Raw genomic sequence first — 25,810 nt, 5'->3', positions numbered from 1 at the left:
ACCCAGAAGCGGTTTGTTTTCCACCCAATTCGTCGTGCAAACGATTTGTTTTCCTCCCAATTTAAACGTCAAAACGGCACAATACCAACGCAGCTGGATAAATCTATTGTTCAGTGTTGTGTCCCATTTCCTATAATGGAACGTCTTATACCGGCTCATCGCCGACCTTCCTGTGCGTCATCGGTTCAGTGTTTAGGCTATTGAAAATGTTGAAATGGAATTATTCTTTTCGGCCAACATTCTACTCGACGATGAAGCCCATTGAACTACTGAAATGGACCACCACAAGCACTGCTATGCTAAAAAATTAAAAGAAATATTTTCAAACAAAAAATGTTCTTTTGGGTGATAAAGATTTCGCAACTTAATTCATTTTTTTGCAAGTTTGAAAAAAAAATCTCATGATGGATCACCCTGTAAAATAAGAAAAGAACAAGTTGTGGATACACCCACGCTTGGCGAAGTGCGCTAGTGCATTGAGTGCACGCTGCTCTGAAAATTTAGGGAAATCGACTTAGCGCACCAGCGGTTGCTCATTGAGTGGGCCATTTGTGCGACTTCCGGAGGGTTAAAGAAACATCCAATGTAGCTCCATTAATAAACAAATTCCGGATATTTTGGAAATAAAAGAGTAACTTGTGCTATCCAAACCATTTTTATTATAACCTATTACGGCTCTCAAATTATGGATACTACGGCCTATTTAATTGTTCGTCTAGGTCGTTCGCAAAATGTTCTTGTTTTCTTGTCTCTCTTCAATTCAACTTTCAACGTGTCCTTTATGCCTGTATATTGTACTCCGGTTCTATTAATTGATGAACGACGTCAAACTAGTTAATTTCTCATTCAACTGTAACTGGGTCTTAATAAGCTGAGATAAAGTAACGACCATTAATAGGTCCTTCACGTTTGAATTGAACATCTGAGCAAACTGGTCCGTAGTCATGTTCGGCACTGAATGGATCAGATCAAGTAGGGCCCGCCCAACGGTGTTGTCCGGTTGCTGCTTTTCAGATAACACATCCTCCACATAGTTCAGCACCTCTCCCAAAAGGGTTAGAAGCTTTCCGGAAGCTTCAGTAATTTGGGCCAAATCCAACATCGGCGAAACGGTGCGTGGACGAATAGGATTCGATTGAACGCCAATCGTTTTCGAACAAAGTTTCAAACCAACAACTTCCGGTTCGTAGCTGGTTACTTCGACGTTAATTGGAGTGAACATGCAACCTGTTTTACCACCGGGAACACCGAGCGATACGCAAACGTATGCTTTGATTCCCATGCGTGATCCCGTTAGCGATGTGTCCAGAGTCAAGTGGATCGGATTGTTGCACTCGCGTGCATAGTATTCATGGATAACCGAACTGTGATTGGTTACCTCCTGGCCAGTGGCCCACCAACCTGATTTTGAAAATAAAAACATAAGTTAAGCTCTCTTGTTCTTTATAAATAATACTTACCGACAATGTTTTCCGATGGATTGACCCGCCGGTTTAAATCATACAAGTCAGATGCATATCCTAGCTCCGCCTCGACCTGATCAGCGTGTTCTTTGTGAGGAACACAGAAACAATTGGTGACCTCAACTACGCCTTTGTCCACAGAACCTACGACGAAATTTCAATGGATAAACGTACCTTGCTAGGTTATGTTCACTTAATGAGCCACCTAAGCAGCTTCGATAATGGGCCTTACCTAGCAATGTTCCGATAACTCTTTGCGAATCGGCATTTCGTCGCTCGTAAGCATCCACTACCTGGAACAGCACGACCGGGTGGACGCGAACAGTCAAATTTAATGGCAAATTTATCGTGGACATTACTTTCAGCTGCAATTTCCCTTACACACACGGATAAAAAGACCGAACTGAAGCTGAACTGATGAAAAGTTGAGTGATGACAGAGCAAAATGACGTTTATTATGCCTAACAGGGTCGAAATTCGGTAGCAGCAAGCCTATATGAAGTAGAATCCATCTATACACAGAAAAATTGTTTTACCTATAGTCTAAGAGAAGAGAAGACAATCGCGTAGCTAGTTTGATCCAGCCCTAACCTCAATATTGAACCAGTTTCTGATTGCAATCAGAATGATGTTTTTCAGTGTCTCGATCTTACGAGTCCACCCACATCGAAAGTCCTGAAGAAAATCGGTGTATTGGTGGATGGGTGGCGCGATAGCAAGTACATTGACGCGCGCACACACCGGAAGATAAAAATATCCAGTTGTAATCCATCAAGAGTCTATGGTTTGCCAAAAATACACAAACAGGACAGACCTCTCCGCCCGGTGGTTTCGACGATTGGATCAGCAACGTACAATGTGGCCCAATTCCTATCTGGAGTGATTGGAAATATAGTAGGAAAAACTGAGTACCACATTAAAAATAGTTTTGAGTTCGCTGATCAAATAACAGGAACACAGATCACCGAAGATGTAGTTCTTTTCTCTCTGGATGTGACGTCGTTGTACACGAACGTGCCTGTTGATTTTGCCCTGGACTGCTTGAACGAGAAATGGGAAGAGGTGGAGAAACACACAAGCATCGATCAACACAGTTTCATGGAGGCGGTTAAGCTTGTGTTGGAATCGACGTTTTTCGTACATCGGGGTGTAATATATGCACAAACTTTTGGCGTCCCTATGGGCTCTCCACTCTCACCAGTCATTGCGAATGTGGTGATGGAGCGATTGGAACAGAAGTGCATAGCATCATTAGAGAGAAAACAAATACCTCTAATGATGTACCGTCGGTACGTAGACGATTGCTTCTGTGTGGGCAAAAGGGAGCACATTCAAGAAATCTTAGACTCGTTCAATAATTTCCACAGTAAACTCCAGTTCACCATTGAAGAGGAGGACAACGGGAAATTGAGATTTCTTGACATGATGCTAACCAGAAACCATGATCGCATCGAAAGAGTTTGGCTACCCAAACAAGCGGATGGTAGATATCTGGATTTCAATTCAGAGAGTCCCTATTCGCATAAATGCAACACGGCAATTGCACTCGTAGATCGAGCAGTTAAGCTCTCCGACTGTAAAAACCGACCAGCGGCAATCGAAACAGCCAAAAAGATATTGCGAATAAACCATTACCCCTACCGGTTTGTTCGCAAAATTCTGAAAGATCGGGTCCATAGACACTATAATGGCCTACAGCAGAATAAAGATGCGACTGCTGAAATGGCATATGTAGCTGTGCCATACGTCCCGGCACACAGAAAAAAATGTTGGTAAAAATAAGAGTTTTTCACTCTTAGCAAAAACAACCAACGTATAGTCTTAGACTAAAAATAAAACTTTTATTTTGAGTACTATTCTTCATTTGCTTAAAAGGAAAACTTTTACTTTGATTATTATTCTTGATTAATTTAAAAGTTTTACTTTCAACCTAATAGTTGGCGTTGGTTGTTTTTGCTAAGAGCGAAACACTCTTACTTTTACCAAAAAATTTTTTCTGTGTGGGGACTCAGTGAAAAACTAGAGAAAAAACTCAGAAAAAACGACACAAAACTTGCTTTCAAGCCAAAAGATAAAATAAAAAACAGAATTTTCTCCAAACTGAAAGACCCGATCCCACCAGGGAAACAGAAGAACGTGGTGTATTCGATTCCGCGTGGAACAGGCGATGGCAAAACGTATGTAGGACAAACGGGGAGAAGGCTGGAAACGAGAGTAGCGGAACACAAGAACGACGCGAAGAAAAAAGATGCGAAAACTGGTTTAGCCCAACACACATTGCAAGAAGGACACATCTTCCATTTCGCCAACACCCGGATACTGGAAAGAATCGAAAACCAGGAGAGCAGACTATCTGCAGAGATGTTTCACATCAAAATTCTCGGCGAGGAAAAAACGGTGAACCTACAAAGAGAATGTGGAACGTTCTGCACAACATACGACGATCAGGTCACCAAGCTTCGACAGTGTTGGAATAGCGAGGAACGCAGACAGTCGAAGAGTGATCGCCCGCCTAGCGGTGGAGAGTGAACGAGAGTGAATGGAGATGCGTGATATAAGTTTATGTGAGTCAATTGTAAATTGTGTTTAATTTGTGAATGCTAGCTTTGTAATTTTTTGTGAACAAATTGATGTTAACGTTAATGCTAAATAAATGTTTGTAGGCGTCCGACGATGGCTGAAGAGCAGTAAGCCGAAACGTTACGTGTGGTAATGGGAAAATTTGGAGTTTTCATTTTCACCGAGAAAAGTCAACAAGTCCATGAAATAAATACATCTGTTTTATTCAGCAATTCATTCTGAACATTTCATTCAAAGAACCAAGTCTCTGCGATGAATATATTCTCATTTATCTAAGTTTTTAATGTCGATGTCGGTGGTGCACCGGTAGTGTTGGAAAAACTAATCAATTTCTGCATTTGGATTTTACCATAAGTTTTAAAATCGTTATAACTATTTTTTGAAAACTCGTAGCTAGTTACGGTCTTCGGCAAAGTTGTTAACCAAGGTTTGAACTATAGTTTTATGTAGCTGGTTTTTCATTATCAGTGAAATAGGGATCTTTATTAATTAAAATGCAAAATAATTGATTTCCCCATATAAAATCCCATGCAAACTTTGAACGCAATGCGCAAACCCGGGAAGCAACCAACCGCTACCAAATTTTGCACAGGCATTTGAGACCACAAAAGGAACTCAAAAAGTGCTGTGCCCGCTAGTTTAAAACATTTTAAAGTTTTCCCATACAACCGCGAGCCACTCCAGTGTCCAACCACCGAACCACGACTGTATCAGAAATTACAATGTTTTATACTATTTTCGCAAGATCTTTACTCACCATCTTCTACTCGCCTGTGCTAATTGCCCCTACACTCAAAAAAATGTAAACGTTATGCCTATTGACTTTAGCCATAGATTTTTGCAATTAGCGGAGGCAGATAGACACAATTTGCAGGCACATACACCTAATGTGTGTATTTACAAGACATATTAATCTTACACTCACATTTCATAACTATAAGGCACATAAAAATAACAATACGCACATATAACTTATGTGTGCGCATACATAGTTTATACAGTGGACACATAGAAGGTATGTGTGCGCGTGATAACATTAGCATTTCTTCTTCATAGGAAATTGTGGAATCGTGTTTAGTAGAACAAGATCACTCACTCAAAGTGTTAACGAACGTCATAAGGTGGTAAATTTTGATGTGCAATATGTTCGGTCTATTTTAGAATATTGTAGTATTGTTTGGTCACCATTCATAAAAAAACACGAAGTGAGAATTGAGTCAATCCAAAAACAGTTTCTATTATATGCACTACGCAAGTTAAGATGGACAGTATTCCCTCTTCCATCTTATGAAGCACGTTGTATGTTGATAGATATTCAAACATTGAAAGAACGTCGGGACTATGCTATGATCTCGTTTCTAAACGATATCGTCATGCAGCGTATTGACTCATCATACATATTGTCAAAATTAAATTTATATGCTCCTACTCGTCAATTACGCAATAGAAATTTGTTCGCGATAGGTCATCACCGTACAGACTATGCTAAATTCGGACCACTAAACCAGATAATGGCTGTGTATAACGAGCATTGTGAAAGTATTGACCTTACCATGCCCCGAACAAGTTTAAAACAGTTTTTCAACTCTTTACGGCATCATAGTACATAGAAATAGTTTACAGGATAGTATTTAAGCAATTAATATTTGTATAATGTAGTCTACAATTGATTGACGAAATAAATACATTTACAGTCTTGAACAATATTTGCCGACGTTTCCATTGATAAGCATTGTACGAAACGTCGCCAATAACTGTTAAACGTAAAAAAAATACCAATTTCACCATTTATTATTCCTATAGTTTGGCGGTGATTTCTTAGTGTGCTGATAAGCTTGTGTGGGTACATAATGAATCCGTAAATATGTATTGTTTGTAATTTTCATATTAGGCGCGTTCCGTGGGCGATTTGTTAGCGAGTTAATTACGCGCAGGGCGGCAAAAAATGACGGCGGAAAATCGCCCAAATGTTGCAATTGAGATCGTCCCTATTTGCACTCAATTTGCCGGCAAGTTGAAGGACAAGCAGCGCACCCGAGTTGGCAAATAGCCCCCCCCCCCTCCCCACATAGTTAAAAACCATTTGTCACATCGTCCAAACAATAAACCTATATTATGGGATATAGTAACCATTAGAGCTGATACCTAGGGGCAGATCACTTGTGATGGATTTTGAAAAATCAGCGAAATTAAATGCATTTCTTTCCATCAAAATAGAAATTCAAAATGTAGTTTGCGTTGCGTGCAATGTATTTTGCGTTGCGTGTAAGACGTCAAAACACTACAAAAACTAGTCCTACACGGAAACGAAAAACTACCTAAAATTGAGTTCCTTTGACTCAATCTCGTGGTATCGTGGGGGAACTTAAAATTAGGTAAACCGTGTTGAAGGTAGTTTCCATTTAACCACGGCAAAAATTACAACTCATTGATAGGTTTTTTATACTCAAATTTAAGTTGAATTTACCTAATTTTGAATATACCCCAAACAACTCAAAAGTACGTTCCTCCACGGAAGACCTCGACTGAGTCGAATCTCTCGTTTTGTTTTTTACAACACTAATAAGTGCGAAAGCGACGCACAACTCAAAAGCAAGTTAAAAGAACTTATTCTGCAGGTTGTTTTATTTAACCGTGTATATTCTACACAACGTCGAACAAAGTGGATCAGCGTAAAGGCTAGTTTACAGTTCGGAAAACGTGTCACGGGATTTGGGTCCCTGTGCATTTTAAACGGAGCTCAAATCCCGTGACAGGAAATGAGTCTACACAAAAATGACAGTTTTCCGGAAGTATAAACCCAACCGCGGGAAACATCAAGGGATTTTAAAACTCTCCACACCGAAATCCGGCCGGGAACAATTCAACACTAATTGTTTCCGACGGGGAAAATAGTATTTTTATATGGTTTGCAATTCGCTGCAAGTTTGATACTGTTTGTATTTTTAACAAGCAGCAGAGTTTTTGGTTTGACAGTTTGGAGAGATCTTGGCGGGAAATTTTCCCTGTTCAAATCCCGACGCAAATCTCGTGCGAAATCCCGTGATCCATTTCCCGTACTGTAAACTAGCCTTAAGACGATTGTTAAACAAACTTTTGTGCGAGGGAGTGCAAAGTTGATGCAAAAATATGGAAATTAAATGCATTTTTTCTAATTTGATGCAAATTTGTTATACATTCCTAGAGTGATTTGCCCCTAGGCTGATACTTTTGTATTGTTCCTATAATTCTCGACAAACATATGATTACGGCCTAAAAGCCAACTGTCAAAATCCACTTTGAATGGAAATTCCGGACAAACCGCTAATGGGCCTAGCATATGTGAGAGCGAGCTGATAAATTTTCAGTGTTAGCAGCGACATGCGACCTGTAGTAGTTATAATCTCTTTTTGCGGGCCCCGTTAACCAGCAACTTGCCCTTTTCGATTGGGATTATTTTCAGTGTAACTGTCCATTTTTAAAAACTTTCGTGTTACTCAGTGACTGCACAGAGCTTGTTGAGTGTGTAGCATGTAAATTCACAGCAGAATCCACCTTTCGTTCGAATTATTTTAGCACAACTACCAGTACATTTTTGGGTAGTCTGACGTTTACCTGCTGTGAAACAAGCACAACGAGAAAAACATTCAGGCTGAAAGTAGTGAAAATTTTTGCTAGTCACAATCGTTTTTTATTTCGAACGAAGAAAAGGTGTAGGTGATATTCGTCTGATTCCCTGACCAATCAGGTATCTATTAAGCGCTTATTTCCTGATAAATTTAGCTAAGAAGATTATCATCCATTGATTAACTCGGCCAGTAGCTCGATTGCGTCGTGAGAAATAAACTGCGTTTAAATATTTTGCCTCCTTTGTTTCCTTATTGAATATTTTTCGCTCGTGTGTAATGTTTAGCAATCCAGTTTAGCAGTCGCGCCGTGAAGGTCTTCCGTTGGTTTCACGTTTTTTTTCTCGCTATTTGTGCTATTACGATTGGTAATTGTATTTGATTTGTAAACTAGTTCACAGCTGACTGATTGTTTACATTGTAAAATTTAGATGCTAATATTCTGCAGTCGCGAAATCGCAGATCCATCTTTTTTGAGCTTGCCGTAACTTTGTTTTGTGTGTTATATGTGAATGATAATCAGCTGGTTATTCATGTTTATATGTATTGGTTGAAGTGATTCGTTTGCCTTGAACTTTTCACGAAGTTAAATACTTTTTTCTTGTAGGAACCAGGAGCTATTTTCCGGACATTGAAAGTGCGTTGGTTGTAACTGTAAGACCGAAAAAAATGTGACAAAATCAAGCCATTTGGATTTAGTTCCCTATAAGTGTTTACCCTAAAAAGTTTTATTGGCATTGAAAGGTGAGAACTGTCATTACTTTGCTGTGAATGGTAATTGATTCCAGGTTCATATCCTCTTCGAAGGTGTATTTTTATGTACCATCTTTGAGAGAAAAGAATGGCGAAAAACGACTCTAGAAGCTATGACACACTGACCAATCAAGATACGAATCCTTTTAACGACGCAAATAAACGATCGCCTACCATCGACGAGGAGGAAACACCTCAAAGTAGTGGGCTAACGATTCATATTGTACCGGAGACTAGCAAGGGTGAGTGCAGTCTTTTTTTTGTTTGAGCGAGAGCGTATTTTGTGTATTCCAAAATTTAATGCTGATTTCCATATTAAATTTGCAAAAGGGCGAATAAGATTTGTAAACATACTTTTATTTTGATGGTTTCTCTTAATTTACTATAATTTCACAGCAGAAAACAATTGAAATTACTTCTACGGAGGGTAAAAATTTACATTAACGCATATTTTTCATGAAATTTCACTCTGCAGCAGACTAATGAGCGAAACAAGTTTGTTTACAAAAAACACTTTCGCCCTTTTGACGATTTAATATTGATTTCGTTTTTAGAATCGAGTCGCTTTAGGTTCGCTCTGAACTGTCACTATTGTATGGATTTAATAAATATTACAGCGACCCTAGGGCGACCCTGATCTAAAACCGAAATCAGCATAAGATTAGCTTCTGAAATATCCAACGTAAATTTGCTGTCATGATACCACCCACATAAGAATGCTACAAACAATAAGATTGTTTTGTGTCCACGGCAGTATATGTTTGAAATATCTTTCACTGAAAACAACTATATCTTATCTTACAGCACGATGGAACCACATCGAAGATCTGGATTCATTTTTTACCCGTGTGTACTGCTACCACCAAAAGCATGGATTCTACGTGATGATGTTGCAGAAAGTCTTCGAACTATTCCAATTTATGTTTGTCGTCTTGCTGATTACATACATGATCAATTGCATTGATTACGGTGTTCTATTCAAGTATTAGCTCAGTAGTGATTGACTCGGATGTAAAGCATAATCGATAGTATTCTTTATTTTTAGCGACAAAAATATAAATCACACAAAAGTCACGCTTTCGGATGCCATGCAGACACCGGCTGAGTGTGCTCCCAACCTAGGCGCTATCGACTGGTTGGTATTGATGCTGGCCGGTTTATTCTGGACATTTCGATTGTTCAAATTTTTCTACCACTTTGTCCAGTTCTGGGACATAAAATTGTTCTTCAACACAGCACTGAAGATTGATGATGTAAGAAGCATGGGTCGCCTTTTTACTAGTTTTCGCATTGAAACGTTTCCTTTTTTTAGTCTGACCTGGACAACCTTACCTGGCACGAGGTCCAGAAACGGATACGGGAGGTGCAGTCTGAAATCCAGATGAGCATCAATAAAGAGCAACTGACTGAACTTGATATCTATCATAGGATTTTGAGGTATTTTAAAAATCATACATGTTCTGCAGTTTTTCTAAAGCCCGATTATTTGTTCACAGATTTAAAAATTATATGGTTGCAATGATGAACAAATCACTTCTTCCATCTACAATTCAGCTGCCATTTCTGGGGAATGTAGTCTGTCTAAGCCAAGCGCTACGCTACAATGTAGGGTTAATTTTATTTTGTAAGTATCCTATTTCAAACCGGGGTGTCACGCATGTATCGAAAGTTTTATTGTTTTTTTTTTTCAGGGGGACCCTGGGCACCGTTTGAAAATAACTGGCATCTGCGAGAAGAATTCAAAAGGTCCAACAGGCGGAATGAGCTGGGCAACCGGTTAGCGAATCAGATTTTCTGGGTCGCAATTACGAATTTCATCCTATCGCCGTTTATCTTCATCTGTCAGTTGATGTATTTCTTCTTTAATTATGTTGATGTAAGTTCAGAATAGCATGTTTTTTTTGTTCGCGTTGACAAGTGCACTGTATTGCAGTTAATCAAGAAGGAACCTGGCACGCTAGGAATTCGCTGTTGGTCACAGTATGGAAAGTTACATTTGCGACATTTCAACGAGCTGGACCATGAACTTGAAGCACGGCTTACCAGAGCTTACAGACCAGCTGTAAAATATATGAGCTCGTTTTCATCCCCTTTGCTGACGGTTTTTGCCAGGTATCCAGCGTCTAATATTAACCACGCTACCATTGGTAATCTTATGATTTGTTTGTAGGAACATAGCTTTCGTATGTGGCGGTGTAGCTTCGCTGATATTTCTTCTGGCCGTGTATGACGAGGATGTGCTGCAAGTGCAGCACGTGTTCACTATCTTCACGGTGCTGGGAGCGGCCAGTGTTATCGCTAGGTAAGGACAGTTTCTTTTCTTTGTCAAGGCTTGTCGATGCTGTTCATCGATTCTTTCCCCGCGAAAATGGATTTTTTTACTTCCTAATTAAGTAATTAAGTCAAAATTACATTGATGTTTTCATTACGCAGTGAACACTGTAATCCTTCGGAAATTTGCATTAAACCAAGTATTACTGGTTTACTAGTTGGCCATCAATTGATGCCCTAGAACCTTTTCGTTAGACTTTCTGAACGTTCTGTAGTCATCCAAAGTTATTCGCTGATCATTTGGTTCAGCGTTTTTACTCGTGAACTTTCGTTTCACATTTGATAAGGGACTTATTATCGTCGCTATCGAGTCTGTAGAGTATTTTACGAGTTCGCTTTTGAACCTTCTACGTGGTCATCTATTCGTAATCTGTGCCTGATTCTTTTATGAAACATTTTTTTCAATCAAATTGCGACTTGAGCTTTATAGGCAATGAGAGTCATGGTCGTGTCCACCATCGCATTCGGTGGTATCGGCTTTGTAAGTTTCAAGCGCATTATTCTCACTCGCTTTGGGACACCAGAGAAGAAGCTTTTCCAGATTTCATCGAGGATTGAGATCATTGCACCATACTCACGCATGTGATATGCTAGCTCTCGGTGACAGTGACGTACGCTGCTATCCACAAAATGGTAAGAGAGGATCCCAAGCTGAAGGAGCTAGGGGGGAACGTGGTAAGAACCAGGTGCACTCAGAAAGGGTGAGATGCTATTCGAGCTAAAGAAGAATCCATTGATCATGATTTCGACCTATCGGGAATGCGTGGCAGAACCGGTGTAAGGAGAAACGAACGTGAAAGGTTTAGTTCAAGAAGCGGTGGTCGAGTGCAGGAAAGTGGACGAGATCACTACGGAAGATGAAGTGAAGGGCACACTAATAGCTCTATTATAGAGCAATGTAACCTTGGGAAAGATCAGATTTCAATCAGGTTGGGGAAGGCGTATAGTGGCACACAAACAGCAGCAATACGCTTATACGCGGTAAGATTAAAGTCGGATGGTCGGTGTGTTCGTTACGATTGATCCCTAGAGCCACTAAATAAATGGAGAAGTGTTTCAGGTAGGCCATCAGGCAAGAAACTGTAGAGGCCCGGACAGATCTGATCTATGCAGAAAATTTGGGGAGAAGGGACACATTGCTAGGGACTGCACAAAGCTACCGATGCTCTTCGCAAAGGAGTGTTGAAAGGACCACACTGGGGGCTTCTTATGTCCAAAGTACAAAAGGTTTAATCTCAATTATTGCGACATTGTATTGCAGAGCAACTGTTGTGGCCGTCTACAACAGAAGTGAAGCGCGAAGTGCAATTATTGCAGAGCTGTATCGTGTTCCTCACTGTAACGTTAATTGGGTGGTGGATAGTTGCAGGGATGGCGGTAATCAAAGGGGTTGGGGCTCGTTAGTCGTACGAACGCCGGCTGTTGCAGGTCGAGTTTTTACCACTCGGGCCAATGTTGTGGTAGCAGGCTGAACAACAGAAGAGGTTACAGCCTTTTGGAAGCCCTAGCGAAGCTAGATGTAAGGCTGTGCAACGAAGGTACCGTTAGTACATTCCGTAAAGGCGCCCTGGAATCCATCATCGACGTAACGTCGCTGATGGATAACATGAAATGGCGAGTGAGAGAGCAGTACACACATAGCGACCACCATTGGTGATCCACTACACCATTGGTCATAGGAATTGCATTGTAACGTGGAGAGTAAGGACTTCGTGCTGCCTAACCAAAATAAAGAAGACGCGTTCAAAAAGCAAGATCTAAGGCAGTCAGAGAAGAGTGTAATGTGATATTCCGGGCGGCTAGGGCCACATTTGAACACGAGATAATGCTTAGTAAGTCCACCTGCTAGAAGAAGCTGTGCAGATAAATAGACACTAACCCATGGGGCAATGCTTATCATGTCGGGATGGCCAAGATCAAGGGTCCAACGACATCAGCTGAAATGTGCGCTGACAAACTGAAAATTATCGTGGAGGGTCTTTTCCCAAGGCACGACATCGTACATTGATGCAGACAGTGGAAATGCTGGTGACAATTGAGTCTCCTGGTCCGGACGTTAACCTTAACGTGGCACTAAGGACTTACGTTTCCGAACATGTTCAGGATAGTTCTACAGAAATTCCTGGACGAAGGCTACAATCCCGTATAGATGAAAAATCCAGAAGCTGGTGTTGCTGCCAAAACTAGGGAAGCCAACAGAAGAATCTTATCGGCCCATATGTCCGCTGGATACTCTTGGTAAACTTCTGGAAAGGGTCATCCACAACAGACTTACGAACTACTCTTAAAGTTCGGAATCCGGAAAGGAATCTCGACGGTGGACGTTATTCGCACAGTCATCGCGAGCGCGGAGAAAGCATCGGAGCCAAGGAGAAGGGGTAATCGCTACTGCGCCGAGGTAACGGTCGACATGAAAAACGCGTTCAACAGCGCCAGCTGTGTGGCTATCGCCGTAGCGCCGCACAGAATGCGGGTCCGAACTATTTGTGTAATGTTCTGAAAAGTTACTTTCAGAACCGAGCACTGGTCTATGAGACAAACATGGAGTAGAGGTCGATTACGGTCACGGCGGGAGTAGCACAAGGCTCCGTACTCGGCCCACCGCTCTGGAATATAATGTACAGCGTAGTTGTAATACTGAAACTGCTTAGTCGAGGAGTCGAGATCATCGGTTTTGCAAATAAAGTGGTTCTGACGACAACCGGCGAGGCTCTCGAGGAAGTTGGCGACAGAGACGATAGGCATCGGGGAAACTTGGATAGCTTACCACAAAACCGAGATAGTGCTGGTAAGTAACTGAAAAAATCTAGCGCGTTGTGATCAGCGTCGACGAACACTCAATTCCAACGATGCGTGCACTGAAGCAACTTGGGAGTGATGGTCGACGATCGGTTAAATTACAACAGCCAGAGAAGCCGGGAGGACAACTAACGCATTGAATGCCAAAAAACGGAGTTGCAAGATGCAGTACGAGACGTCTCCTGACGGGTGTTTCATCCTCAATATTGAGGTATGGCGTACCGGCCTGAGCCGCTGCGCTTAATTCAAAGCGGAACCAGGCGAAGTTGACAAGCACGTTTCGCCTGTTTCGTGTTACGAGCGCGCACAGAACGATGTCGTTGGATATGCGTATGCGGTATGCGTCTTTGCCGGGATAGTTCCCATCTGTATCACTCTGGCTGAGGACATGGAATGCTACCTGCGGAGGAATACACGAAATGCAAGGAGACTGAACAGAGCGAACTCGTTGGTTAAGTAACAGCAAGAGTGGGACAACGCGGAGAAAGGAAGGTGGAATCACCGACTCATCTAAAATGTGACGGCGGGGGGCACATAGGAAACATGGAAACTTCCATTTGACGCAATTTTTATCTGGACATGGATGCTTCCGGAAGTACCTGCATCGGTTTGGACATGCTTTATCACCCCATTGCCTGGAGTGTGCGAACGTGCAAGCGACGGTAAAAGACGTGGTCTTCGAATGCCCTTGGTTCGAAGGGATATGTCCGGCATGATAGTCGACAATGTCGTCGAAGAGATGTGCCACGATGAGTATACCTGGGATGCAGTCAACTGAGTTGTGAGCTGCACTAGAAAGCCACCGTGAAACAACAAATCGAGTTCGGGAAAAATTTCGTCGCCGAGCAACTCGCCGCTGGAGTAGACTAGATTTACCGACGGGGACCAGTTGAGTAGTACGCGACGTAGCATCGGGTTCGAGTCGTCGGGGCGCCAGTGAATCGGATGCTTCACCGGAATCGCCAGACCGACCTCTACAGTGTACACTCTGTAGTCTACACCCTACCGGTTAGTTCGTGAGTAGGCTAGATAGAGCGAGTAGATCGCGTCGAATAGTTAGCGGTAGAGCCGGACCGCTGGACAGTCCTCAGTATTTACTGGCTGGCCCGTTGAGTAGGTTAGGTCCATCACCGGGGACTAGATAGAGTAGCTCGGAAAGCGGAAAGTTATATGGTTTACGAAAACAAGCACCGGGATCGGAATAAATCTACCAACGAAGAATTCACAGTAGGGTAGATTCTAATTGGCTGGGAGCTAATTAGCTCATGAAACAGACATCGGTACCGAGAGAAATTCCGCCGACTCTCAGTCGGAATAGAGTAGTTTCATCGTCGGATAATATCCGAGCAGATCGCGATAAAACTGTGAGTTGAATGTCCGGGCATCGGTGTCAAGAGAAATTCCTCCTTCGGGGAACTCTCAGTCGGAGCAGGGTGGGTTCACCAGACTTTCTGAGTAAATCGTGATAAGGCTGGGAGCAGAATGACTCACGAAAGCAGGAGCTAAATGGCTCATGAAATCAGCATCCAAATGGCTCACTGAGACAAGAGCTAAATGTCGATGTAATAGATGAAAAGCAAGAGAGTCAAGTGAGGCTCCGAGATACCTGCCGAAAACTTGTCAGCAAAAGAGGTGCGACGAAATCACAATGAGCCTCCTCCTCTACGTTACAAGGAGGCTGGTCTATGCAGCCGGTAAGAGATCGACAAAGGGGGGAGGGGGTTCTACGCCCCAGTGGAGGGCATAGTATTATTAGTGGGCGACCGTAGTATTTTTGGAATGTTGATGGATTCGGTTGGAAACGGCTCTTTGATTGTTCCGCTGTCCCTCGGGCACCAAAGTATAGGAGACTAGTCGAGATGAGAGTTACGAAGTACTCGATTTTCGCACTACTGATCGTGTGACGGAACACTGCACTCGCGTAAATTATTGCTTGGGTACGAAACGGCGTCGATTCGTGCCGGATGCCAGAGACCGAGGTCTCAAAAAGGATCCAGGTGGCGTAAGTCGCCCATTTGCTTGTTCGGGCAATAACGGGTCAGAGGGAAGAAAAAAGTTAACCGGCCATTCCGATTGATGACAAATGTTTTATTAACTTATGTTGCCATTTTGGCAGGTGCTGGTTCCGAATATTGGAATTTAACTAGTTATAGTATGATGGACCGCGAATTTCATTATGGAAGAAAAACAATCCAACTATTGTCTTTAAAGCACGTGTGTTCATAACAAAAGTTTGCGGTCAACAATTGTCACTTATGAATTTTCAAACGTGGTCTCACCGCGGAACATTTAAACGCCCTTTCCCACACGATCACGAATCGTCTACGTCCGGAAGCCCTCACCCTTCATCTTAGCAGCCTACCTTCAAACGGTACTGTTTAAAAAGGGAATACGTTTGTAGGCTTACTAAAGAAGCCTTAAGGTTTGCTCTCAGGCTCGCCTATATCTTGGAAAATTAGTGATATATTTTGGAAAAGTAGTGACTCACGAAACACTATAATAATACTTTCAACCTTTACATGTGAGACTATAGATTACCGTGGTTCGCGGAGAGGGTCTTTTTCAACTATACATACATATAAATACTAGATTAAACATAAGAAATTTGGCTTTCAGATCGATGATCCCCGACGAAAATATGATCTGGTGCCCTGAGCAACTCCTGCGTAACGTGCTAGCCCATGTGCACTATTTACCGGCATCATGGCGTGGTTATGCCCACACTTCAATAGTTCGGGACCAGTTCGAGCAGTTTTTTCAACTGAAAGCGGTAGGAGCACAATTGATATTTTTCCCTAAGTGGAACCCCTCCTTAACTTTTAATTCTATTTTCAGATGTACATCGTAAACGAACTATTCAGCCCATTTGTGGCTCCGTTTGTGTTGCTATTTGTGCTGAAACCGAAATCCCTTGATCTGGTGGACTTTTTCCGTAACTTTACGGTTGACGTCGTCGGAGTTGGTGACGTTTGTTCCTTCGCACAGATGGATGTTCGCAAGCACGGAAATCCCGATTGGCAAATTACAAACAGCGCCATCGCAAGAGACTCGAATGAGGCGGTCAATGCGCCTATCCAGGATAATAATCAGTACACTCAGGGTGAACATGGTAAAACAGAACTCTCGTTGGTACACTTTACGCTCACCAACCCAACGTGGCAGATGCCTGCGGAGGCTCGTCATTTTGTGCAGGGTATCAAGCGTCATGCCCTGCAAGATCTTAACCGACAGCGGGGTGTGTTGTATGGAACAACCACCACGGGTAATGCGATGGCACAGAGCTTACTCTCGATGGAAAGCCTCGGTGAACAGTATCAATCGATCATTCATCCTATACTGCAAACTCACCATCTGTCGAATTCGCAGCAGCTTGGCTTGTCAATGAATTTAGGTGAATTCGGCACGCCTCCAGTTACTCAACACAACCTGCAACAGTCGACTGCAGGACAGTCACATTATCAGTACAATTCACCGACTTCGTTCGATTTTGAACGAATGCTGCAGCAGAATCTCACCGATGCCAGTACTGCTGCTCCCCTGAAGAGTACTTTCCTACATAATATCAACGAAAACGACGACGACGAAAATGGTTTGGGTACAGCGGGAAGTCAGATGCACCCATCTAGTCTAGCAGCCGGGGGTGCAGGACTTAGCGGGTTCGATCCTAGGACAAACATGAGCTTTAGCACCAGGGGTGGCATGAGTAGACGAGAAGGTCCTGTTGAAGGATCACGTAATGGGCTGCTGTCTAGGTTAGTACTTATATTAGAAAAATGAGCCATAATTTTTACCACGCGTAATTTGCAGTATATGCGGAGACATTGCAGCTTCTCATCCTACTCCACACGAAGTAACGGCGGCGGACATGTGTCTTAGCACTTTGTACCTTCATGAGTTGCATCACAACCATGTAAGTTATCTTTTCTTCGCTGAAACGAAATGGAATGTTAATATTGCAATGTGTTCTCTTCTACCAGATGCGACGGCGCTGTGGCAGCTTGCGCACTGAACAAAGCCAACGGCAGCAATGGCAAAGACCTCATCAACAGCAGTCTCCTTCGGTTGTCTTGCCGGGAGTTAGTAGCTCTTCCGCGGGTAACACTACGGCAGCTGAACGCACGCCACTGCTTGGCAACAAAAAGTCATAGCAACAGGCCGAGTGGGTCTAATGAAGCGAGATTTTTTCCGTGTTTAGACTAGTTTCTGTCTGATTTTTTTACATAATCTTTAGAAATTGACACCGTGATACAAACAACACAATCGGCCTAGTCATTGCCGATTGTGTTTTAGAGGCAGTTTCAATGTCTTGATAGATATTCTTCGGTGGGTAACGAAGAGTATCACACTAAATGTTCCATAGACGTTTGGCAGCGTAAACGTTCGAATCGTAATTAGTTTAGGTAGGGAAAAGTTTTATTTAATTAAAACTACTTATTCGCACATAAGCTGGTGCGTGGACTTGTAGCGAACAATCATGCTATCGGTTGATAAAACTTTATTGGACTACGCCACTTTTGTAGCTTAGCCTTGACCCTACAATCCCTTCGCCTTCGGTTTTGACAAACTTCGCAGTCGATTGCATGACTATAAGGCTACGATTATACTGACGCTGTACATATTGTTTTAATCATCCCGAGCGAACTCTGAGCAAGTTTAAAATAGATTTATATAGCGCTATCTAGTTAGTCTAGGTTCAAGAGCTCATTGCGTATCTGCATGACTTGAAGAAGCGTATTAAACGCTTTTGTAAATACCTAAACCTATTTTCAGCATCTACAAGTGACAAAAACCAGTACGATAGTAAACTATTTTGAATTTGATACCTATCCGTGTTATTTTTTACCCGAACATTCCATTATTTCTATGTTCAATGTGACTTCATTCGTCCCTTTATTGAAAAGCCTACATTCAACCACCAATTTGAACGCAGATTTTGGAAGCATTTCTGAAGACATCCGAATGGCGAAACCATTTTGATAGACGATCGACATTGTTCCTATCCCGCGAAAAGTTCTAACGTAGAAGTAAACGACGGTGCATATCAAAGATTCGTGCAATAGCGTCAAACTTGCCTTCAATGATAATCATTACCTCGCTGAACCGTATCGATCGATGAAATCTGGACCTTTTTCCTTAGGTTGTCATCAACAATAACAAAACATGAAACAATTTTCATTATACACTTTTATAAGGTGCATCATTTCCCACAGTAAGATTAATCACTATATCTTTTGCAATTTTCCCGCCGGCTTTTGATTTTACAGCGTTTGATGATTTAGAATTTTTCAACAGTTTTCACGAAGTACTTCCAAGGCGCATCTTATGCGTGCAACGAAAGCCATAGAATGCAATGCGATACGAGAAAGAATTAACGCCAGTAAGCAGACTCGGAGTGATCATGTGGGCTATGGCCACTGGAAACTTAGCCAGCAGTACCTTTTGTTGCACTATTAGTTGATTTCCCGTACACCCTTTCCCGCATTTTCAGACACTTACGTTAGGACAGTAAACTAAACGATATTTACTAGAATGGTAATCTGAAAATCAGTATTTCCAAATACTAACTAAACTACATTTATTCTTATTGTTACCGGTTTGTTGCTGTTGTTTGTCTTGGATTATGTTCACCCCAACCGATGCCCTTTTCTCTCTTTGGAAGATAAAAAATTGTGACGTAACTTATTACATGTGATAAAATCAACAACTGCAGTTCAGAAAACGCAAAGTTCCTTTTTTGTTGACTAATGAAAAGGCAATTGTGTATTTGCAAACATACATATCTCATGGGCAAACGACAAACTGCCTTATGAGAAAGCATGATAAAATGGAGTGTATTTCAACGGAGATATTTTGTCAACTTTATTACTTTAATTAATTTATTTTTTTTCTATACAAGCAAAATATTGATTGCTCGGTGCTTTTTAAAAGCACAGTTTTCATCTAAACAACGGAACCACTATAATAGCCCCGTTTATGGTTCACCAATATACATAGTGCTGTTTTAGAATCGCTCCAAATTGTGAAAGTTCTGCTTTAAGTAGAGTATTTTGTTCGTCCATTCTGTGTAGCTTTTTATTTCGCGTCAAACCCTCAAATTCAGTTGTGCAAGCGAAAACTATCTTCCGGGTCCGGGAATGTATAAATGAAATCGTAAGTGAACCGTTTTTAGTCTCAAACACATGCTACCAGTTTTTTTTCCTCTATCGCATATGTACTCTTTGCTGCAGTACCAAACGATCTCTGGGCAAATAGATTACCTCGGATACGATTCTCTGCGCAAGCTGCACTCGCAGAACATACCGTTTAAAATAGTTTTCTTTGTCGACAACGATCATTCATTTTCTTTTACCAAAATAATAAATATATCAATAGCAAAAATTGGTTCTAAAATATGTTCAGTAATTTAGACACTTGCGCTCATTTTTAAACGATTCATTCTGATTTCTCGTGTTCTGTGATTCAGTACCAAGAAAATTTCCATTCACTTAAATAGATTGGGTTAACTTTGTTTAAATATTATTTACTCTCCAACACACGCATTTCTTTATACTAGCATAGTAACAGCGGTAGTAGTAGTAGTTGTTGTTGTTGTAGCAGTAGAAATAGAAGTAAACGTAGTAATAATAATAATATTAGTAGCAGCCTAACGATGATCGGAACATGCCTCTGCCTCTACTTCTTAGGTGACGACTGGTTAGAGCCGGATGTCGGTTTGCTCGGCGACGGCCGGTGCTGTTTCTTTGGAGTCCCATTGGCTACGACGGGTCGGGCATTCTCGGAGCTGTCCGATAGTTCGTCGCTAGAGCTCGAGCGAACATCACCGTCCATCTGCAAGAAATTGCGTAGAAATAGTTTAATGAATTGCTAGATTGGATTAATTGCTAGAATAATTTAAATTGTTGTTACAGTTATTGTTATTTATCAATGTGCAATCGGGCTGTCTAAACAACCTATTTCTGCAACTTACGTGCATTAACTGTACACCTACCGTCTCACCGTTGCACTTGACAGTGTGTGCAGTGCTTTATGGTCATATTTATGACCGCGCACCCGGCTTCCCATGAGCGTTTTGGCGGCTCAGAGGCTGCCCTTCCATGTTACTCAGGGATACATTGCTCCTATACACATCCATGCATTCTGGCATACATAAGGGCTTACATTCATACATACATACGTGTAACGTCGTATCATCTAGTCTGTGTAATCCTATGGAAAATCATCCTAGCATCGCCTTGGAGTATACGTCATATTGGCAAATTTTGCATTGGGTCCGCTTCTGTCTCTTCCTAATCTCCTTTTTGTCTCCTAGATCCGAAGCGGATCAATCGACTATTAATTGATACGGTGAGCTTACTAGCAGTATTATTTCTTACTCCCTACTTTTTTCTACAACTGTGCTATTTCATCTTTTAACAGAATTCGATTATATCTGCTCTAGTCAATATACGTATTCATTACATTATGGACCAGGCAAACCCTCAATTTTATTCTATTATTATTATTCTGAGTAGCTAGACGAGTGAAAGCATTTTAGGGTTTCACAAAAAGAGTCTCTGCCCATCAAGGACATAAAAATTATTTATCTACTATTCCCCACAAAGTTTGCTCGAACCGATTGTCCGCCTTGTTCGACTCGAACAGACAACTCCGACCCGAAAGGGCTGCTTATCATTTCCGAGAGCCGGTGTGCTTGGCCGAGTGAAATAATCGTAAGAACAAGTCCTGTATAATTAACTAGGTGTCAGTCCTGCGCTCCTTTCCTGAACTAGCCTCATACCCACAGTCAAAAGAGTCGACAACTAGTAGGATAGACATTTCCCCCACCCAAGCGAATTGATCGACTTGCAAGTAGGAGCACACATCTTTCAAAAATAGCCAAGAAGACTTCCGAACCAATGAGAATGGACCATGCCAGTCGAAGGCCACAGGCCCAGCGCCATCTCGTACAGTTCCTGAAATTAAGTGTTTTGTTTGTTATCCTGCTCCTAACAACGCATGCTAAGTCGTCAGTGATGCAACTAAAGCTTCGCATTGATTTCGCTTCTGTCTTTTTCCTGATCTCCTCTTGGGTCCCCTAGGTCTGAAGCGGATCAAGCGACTATTAGTAAATCGAAGAGCGCTGCCAAACGTAAAGTCCACGAATACTAAATTCCCTCCAGGTATTCTACCAGTTATTCTTTCTGTTCTAGTATGTATTGATGGTTGCTTAAATGATTGTTGCATCAGATTGTATTATTCTGTTGCATGCTTGTTTAATATAGAGGATATTGTTAGGTGTGATCTTCCTCATCAGACGTCCTCTCGTCCTCACTCAAAGTTTTCCTAAACTTGTTAAATGCCTCTCCCGTCGGCTATACTATCCGCTTAGTCGTTTCAATTAGGATGAATTTGTTACAGCTAAATTACTGAGAACAGACACCCAGGTATCGAACAAATAAGTTTAAAATACTTTTTTTTAATATTATTTTCTATTTGATTATATTGTTTTGTTTGCATTACATTTCTAATTTAGTATATTGGGTGTTCAGCCACAAGTGGTGACTTTTCATCCCTATTGTTTAAATGATTCAGTTAATTATTATTAAGTTATAATATGCTTTCGCAGTTAAGTATTTTTTTCAGTAGGGTGTTTTAAATCTACTTGTCTTCTGAATAAGGAGTTAAACAAATCTTATAAACTAACTTATAAACTATAAAGAGAGCTAATCGTTACAATTGAAGATTGCAACGATTTTTGTCGGAAGTTGCTTATAACACCGTTCGTCATATCAGGAATCAGAATATATTGGCTCAAATGGCACGTTCCCCGGACGTAGTCATTTGAGCCAATATATTCATTTCAGAATTTTATTCTGAATCCTTTGAAGCGTTTTCTTCCTAGTAGCACAACAACTTGCCCAGATTGGCACTGCATATAGCATTGCCGGTCTAAATATTTGTTTATAAATTAATAGTTTGTTCTTTAAGCAGAGCCTAGAATTCCTATTTATAAGAGGGTATAAACATTTTATATATTTGTTGCATTTTGTTTGGATTCCTTCAATGTGATCCTTAAAAGTGAGTTTTTTATCGTAAATCAAACCCAAGTATTTAACTTGATCTGTCCACGTTAAATTCAAACCATTAAATTTAATAATATGGTTATTATTTGGTTTAAGAGAAGAAGCTTTTGGCTTATGCGGAAACACAATAAATTGTGTTTTTGCCGCATTAGTGGAAATTTTCCATTTTTTTCAGGTAATCATTGAAAATATTCAAGCTTCGTTGCAGTCGACTGCAGATAATACGAAGACTCCTCCCAGTGGCTGAGATGCTAGTATCATCACAGAAAAGTGACTTTCTACAGCCTGTAGGAAGATTTGGAAGATCAGAGGTAAAAATATTGTAAAGTATTGGTGCGACGCTTGATCCTTGAGGGACGCCTGCTTTAACGGGTAGCTTATTAGATTTACAATTCTGATAAGAAACCTGTAGGGTACGGTTAGTAAGATAATTTTTAATTATCTTTATTATGTAAATTGGAAAATTGAAATCCCACATTTTGGCAATTAAACCTTTGTGCCAAACACTGTCGAAAGCAAGGTGCTTAGAGTTCTAAGGTGATTCGTATTTGGCAGTAACTAGGTGAGGAGTGAGGTAAGCGTGCATCAGACTGCGGGGAAGAAAAATGACAGCGAACAACTTTATTTACCCACTGAAATCCAAGCAAACATATGGAGAGAACTAGTAAACAATGTTGATTGCTGTTGTTTCTAAAACCAACATGGCTGATCGGCGTTTTTGAGGATCGTATCACCTGAGAATAAAAACTCCTTGGTCGAAAGCTTTTTCGATGTCTAGAAGAGTAACTCCAGTGGAATAGCCCTCTGAGATATTTTCCTTTATCATGTTAGTTACTCTCACAAGTTGATGAGTAGTTGAATGTCCAATACGAAATCCAAACTGCTCAGGAAGAAAAATAGAATTCTCATTGATATGTGAAATCATTCTAGTTAGGATGATTTTTTCAAATAATTTACTAATAGAAGAGAGTAAGCTAATTGGTCGATAGCTAGATGCTTCTGCTGGGTTTTTATCTGGCTTCAAAATAGGAACGATCTTGGCATTTTTGCATCTTTTAGAGAAGTATGCTAATTCAAAACATTTGTTGAATATTTTGACCAAGAATCTCATGGTGATTTCGGGAAGGTTGGGAATGTTGAAAATTCCATCATAACCTGGAGCTTTCATATTTTTTAACTTTTTCATGATGGATTTGATCTCATCATAGTTTGTTTCAACAATATCGTCTAGAGACAATACTTGATTTGAAACGTTTTCATATTTTTGTAAGACTTCGGTTTCAATAGGACTCACAACGTTGAGATTAAAATTATGGACGCTTTCAAACTGCTGAGCAAGTTTTTGAGCTTTTTCTTCGTTTGTAAGAAGTATGTAGTCACCTTCCTGCAAAGCTGGAATTGGTTTCTGAGGTTTCTTAAGAACCTTAGAAAGTTTCCAGAAAGGTTTAGAATTTGGCTTGATTTGTTCAACCTCTTTCGCGAAATTTTCGTTTCTTAAGAGTGTGAATCTATGCTTAATTTCTTTTTGTAGATCCTGATAGATACATTTCATAGCAGGATCACGAGAACGTTGATATTAACGCTTCGAACATTCTTCAAGCGAATGAGAAGTTGAAGATCGTCGTCAATAATAGAAGTATTACATTTTTTCTGTGTTGTTGGTACTGATAAATTTCTAGCATCAACTATATATATACTTAAATTTTGTAATGCCGTATCAATGTCAGTTTTATTTTGTAAATCAAGGTCATGATTAAAATTATTCTCAATATAAGTTTTGTACCTTTCCCAATTCGCTTTGTGATAATTGTACACTGAGCTAATGGGATTGGAAACAGCTTCTTGAGAAAGTGAAAAAGTTACTGGAAGATGATCAGAATCAAAGTCAGCATGTGTAATCAATTCGCTACAAAGGTGACTTTGATCTGTCAAAACCAAATCAATTGTTGATGGATTCCTTACAGGCGAATAGCATGTAGGACCATTCGGGAACAAAATTGAATAATAACCAGAAGAGCAATCATTAAAAAGTAGTTTACCGTTGGAATTGCTTTGAGCATTATTCCAGGCTCGGTGTTTGGCGTTAAAATCACCGATTATGAAGAATTTCGACCGATTTCTTGTAAGTTTTTGTAAGTCTCCCTTCAAGAAATTAATTTGCTCGCCAGTGCACTGAAAAGGCAAATAGGCTGCAGATATAAAAATGATACCAAGATCAGTTTCAACTTCGATACTCAAACTCTCAATCACCTTGGTGTCAAGAGACAGCGTAATCGTGCGATTAACCGCTATTGCGATTCCTCCGCCGAATCCAACAATTCGATCAAATCGATGAATAACAAAATTAGAGTTCTAGAGAAAATTTTCAATAGGACGTAAGTAACATTGAGAGCCTCTATTTGTTTACTTTCTCTTTCGTTTATTACGACGTCATTACAACACTTTGTACTAATTTTACAGTACATATCGGAAGCCGATGGTTTTTACTACAATATTATGCAAAGAGTAGAGTAGTAAATGTTGAAATTGCCGAGTAATGAACAGAAGAGAAAGACCACAAAGAGAATCTCTCATTGTTACTTACGTCCTATTGAAAATTTTCTCTAGAGTTACTCTTCAATTTAATATTTGGTTTTAAAAAAGTTTCGGTCACAACGGCTATATACACATTATGTATCCTCAAGAAGTTGAAAAATTCGTCTTCGCACGTTTCTAATGAACGAGCAATCCAATTTAATAAATTTAAATGATTATTTAAAGTCATTGCTAAACTTTAATTTCATTACAATTTTGTTAGCAAATTCCCAACCCGCTTGAAAAGCTTCAAACATGGAGGTAGAATTTAACATGGAAATCATCATAGGTAACATAGCCTCCTGTAGGTATTTTAATTTTTCTTCCGTTACGCTACCTAGATCCATTGGACTAAAGGAAGCGTTGGGTGCAAACGAGATTGAGGGCGTGATAGTTGTAGCCGTTATTTTGGCATTGCTACCTGTCACTGAAGTATAAGATGACACACCATTGTAGGATGGTGTGACGGAGGTAGAAGAAGTTGTTAATCTATTTTGAATCGGATTAACACGTTTGGGCGTGTTTTCTTGAAGTGTACCTAAAGCAGTAGGTACATTTTTTATTTGTTGTTTTTGTTGTCTAGAACGAGAATTTATATTTTTTTCTCGAACAGGACAACCCCAGAAATTCGATTTATGATTTT

The 25,810-nt window shown here is 40.7% G+C and overlaps 3 protein-coding genes across 4 annotated transcripts in view; 1 reads left to right on the top strand and 2 right to left on the bottom strand.

Moving 5' to 3' along the window:
• Positions 1-636: 636 nt before the first annotated feature.
• Positions 637-1,892, bottom strand: LOC131684181 (eukaryotic translation initiation factor 3 subunit F). The gene is made up of 3 exons (XM_058966831.1): positions 1,696-1,892; positions 1,461-1,607; positions 637-1,401 (listed from the first exon to the last, which is right to left on the bottom strand). The coding sequence occupies exons 1-3, from the start codon at positions 1,817-1,819 to the stop codon at positions 809-811; spliced, it is 864 nt and encodes a 287-aa protein (XP_058822814.1). The 5' UTR covers positions 1,820-1,892; the 3' UTR covers positions 637-808.
• Positions 1,893-7,631: 5,739 nt separating this feature from the next.
• LOC131684179 (autophagy-related protein 9A) lies at positions 7,632-18,351 on the top strand. 2 transcript variants are annotated; one of them, XM_058966829.1, is made up of 14 exons: positions 7,632-7,770; positions 8,256-8,392; positions 8,456-8,643; positions 9,206-9,383; positions 9,447-9,654; positions 9,714-9,838; positions 9,898-10,025; positions 10,093-10,277; positions 10,335-10,513; positions 10,572-10,703; positions 16,148-16,301; positions 16,367-17,283; positions 17,339-17,441; positions 17,509-18,351. In XM_058966829.1, exons 3-14 carry the CDS (start codon positions 8,490-8,492, stop codon positions 17,677-17,679), a joined length of 2,634 nt encoding a protein of 877 aa, XP_058822812.1. In that variant the 5' UTR covers positions 7,632-7,770; positions 8,256-8,392; positions 8,456-8,489; the 3' UTR covers positions 17,680-18,351. The 2 variants fall into 2 exon arrangements, with proteins under 2 accessions (XP_058822812.1, XP_058822813.1); XM_058966830.1 differs by lacking the exon at positions 7,632-7,770 and adding an exon at positions 7,933-8,016.
• Positions 18,352-18,700: 349 nt separating this feature from the next.
• Positions 18,701-25,810, bottom strand: part of LOC131684178 (ceramide synthase 6) — a 53,477-nt gene continuing 46,367 nt past the window's right edge. Inside the window, exon 5 of the mRNA XM_058966828.1 lies at positions 18,701-20,359. Within this exon, the coding sequence (XP_058822811.1) occupies positions 20,204-20,359 (156 nt within the window). The 3' untranslated portion in view covers positions 18,701-20,203. The remainder of the gene's footprint in view (positions 20,360-25,810) is intronic.

Source organism: Topomyia yanbarensis, chromosome 2 (assembly GCF_030247195.1).
Source record: "Topomyia yanbarensis strain Yona2022 chromosome 2, ASM3024719v1, whole genome shotgun sequence".
Classification (NCBI taxonomy): domain Eukaryota; kingdom Metazoa; phylum Arthropoda; class Insecta; order Diptera; family Culicidae; genus Topomyia; species Topomyia yanbarensis.
This window is presented reverse-complemented; position numbering and strand designations above follow the sequence as displayed.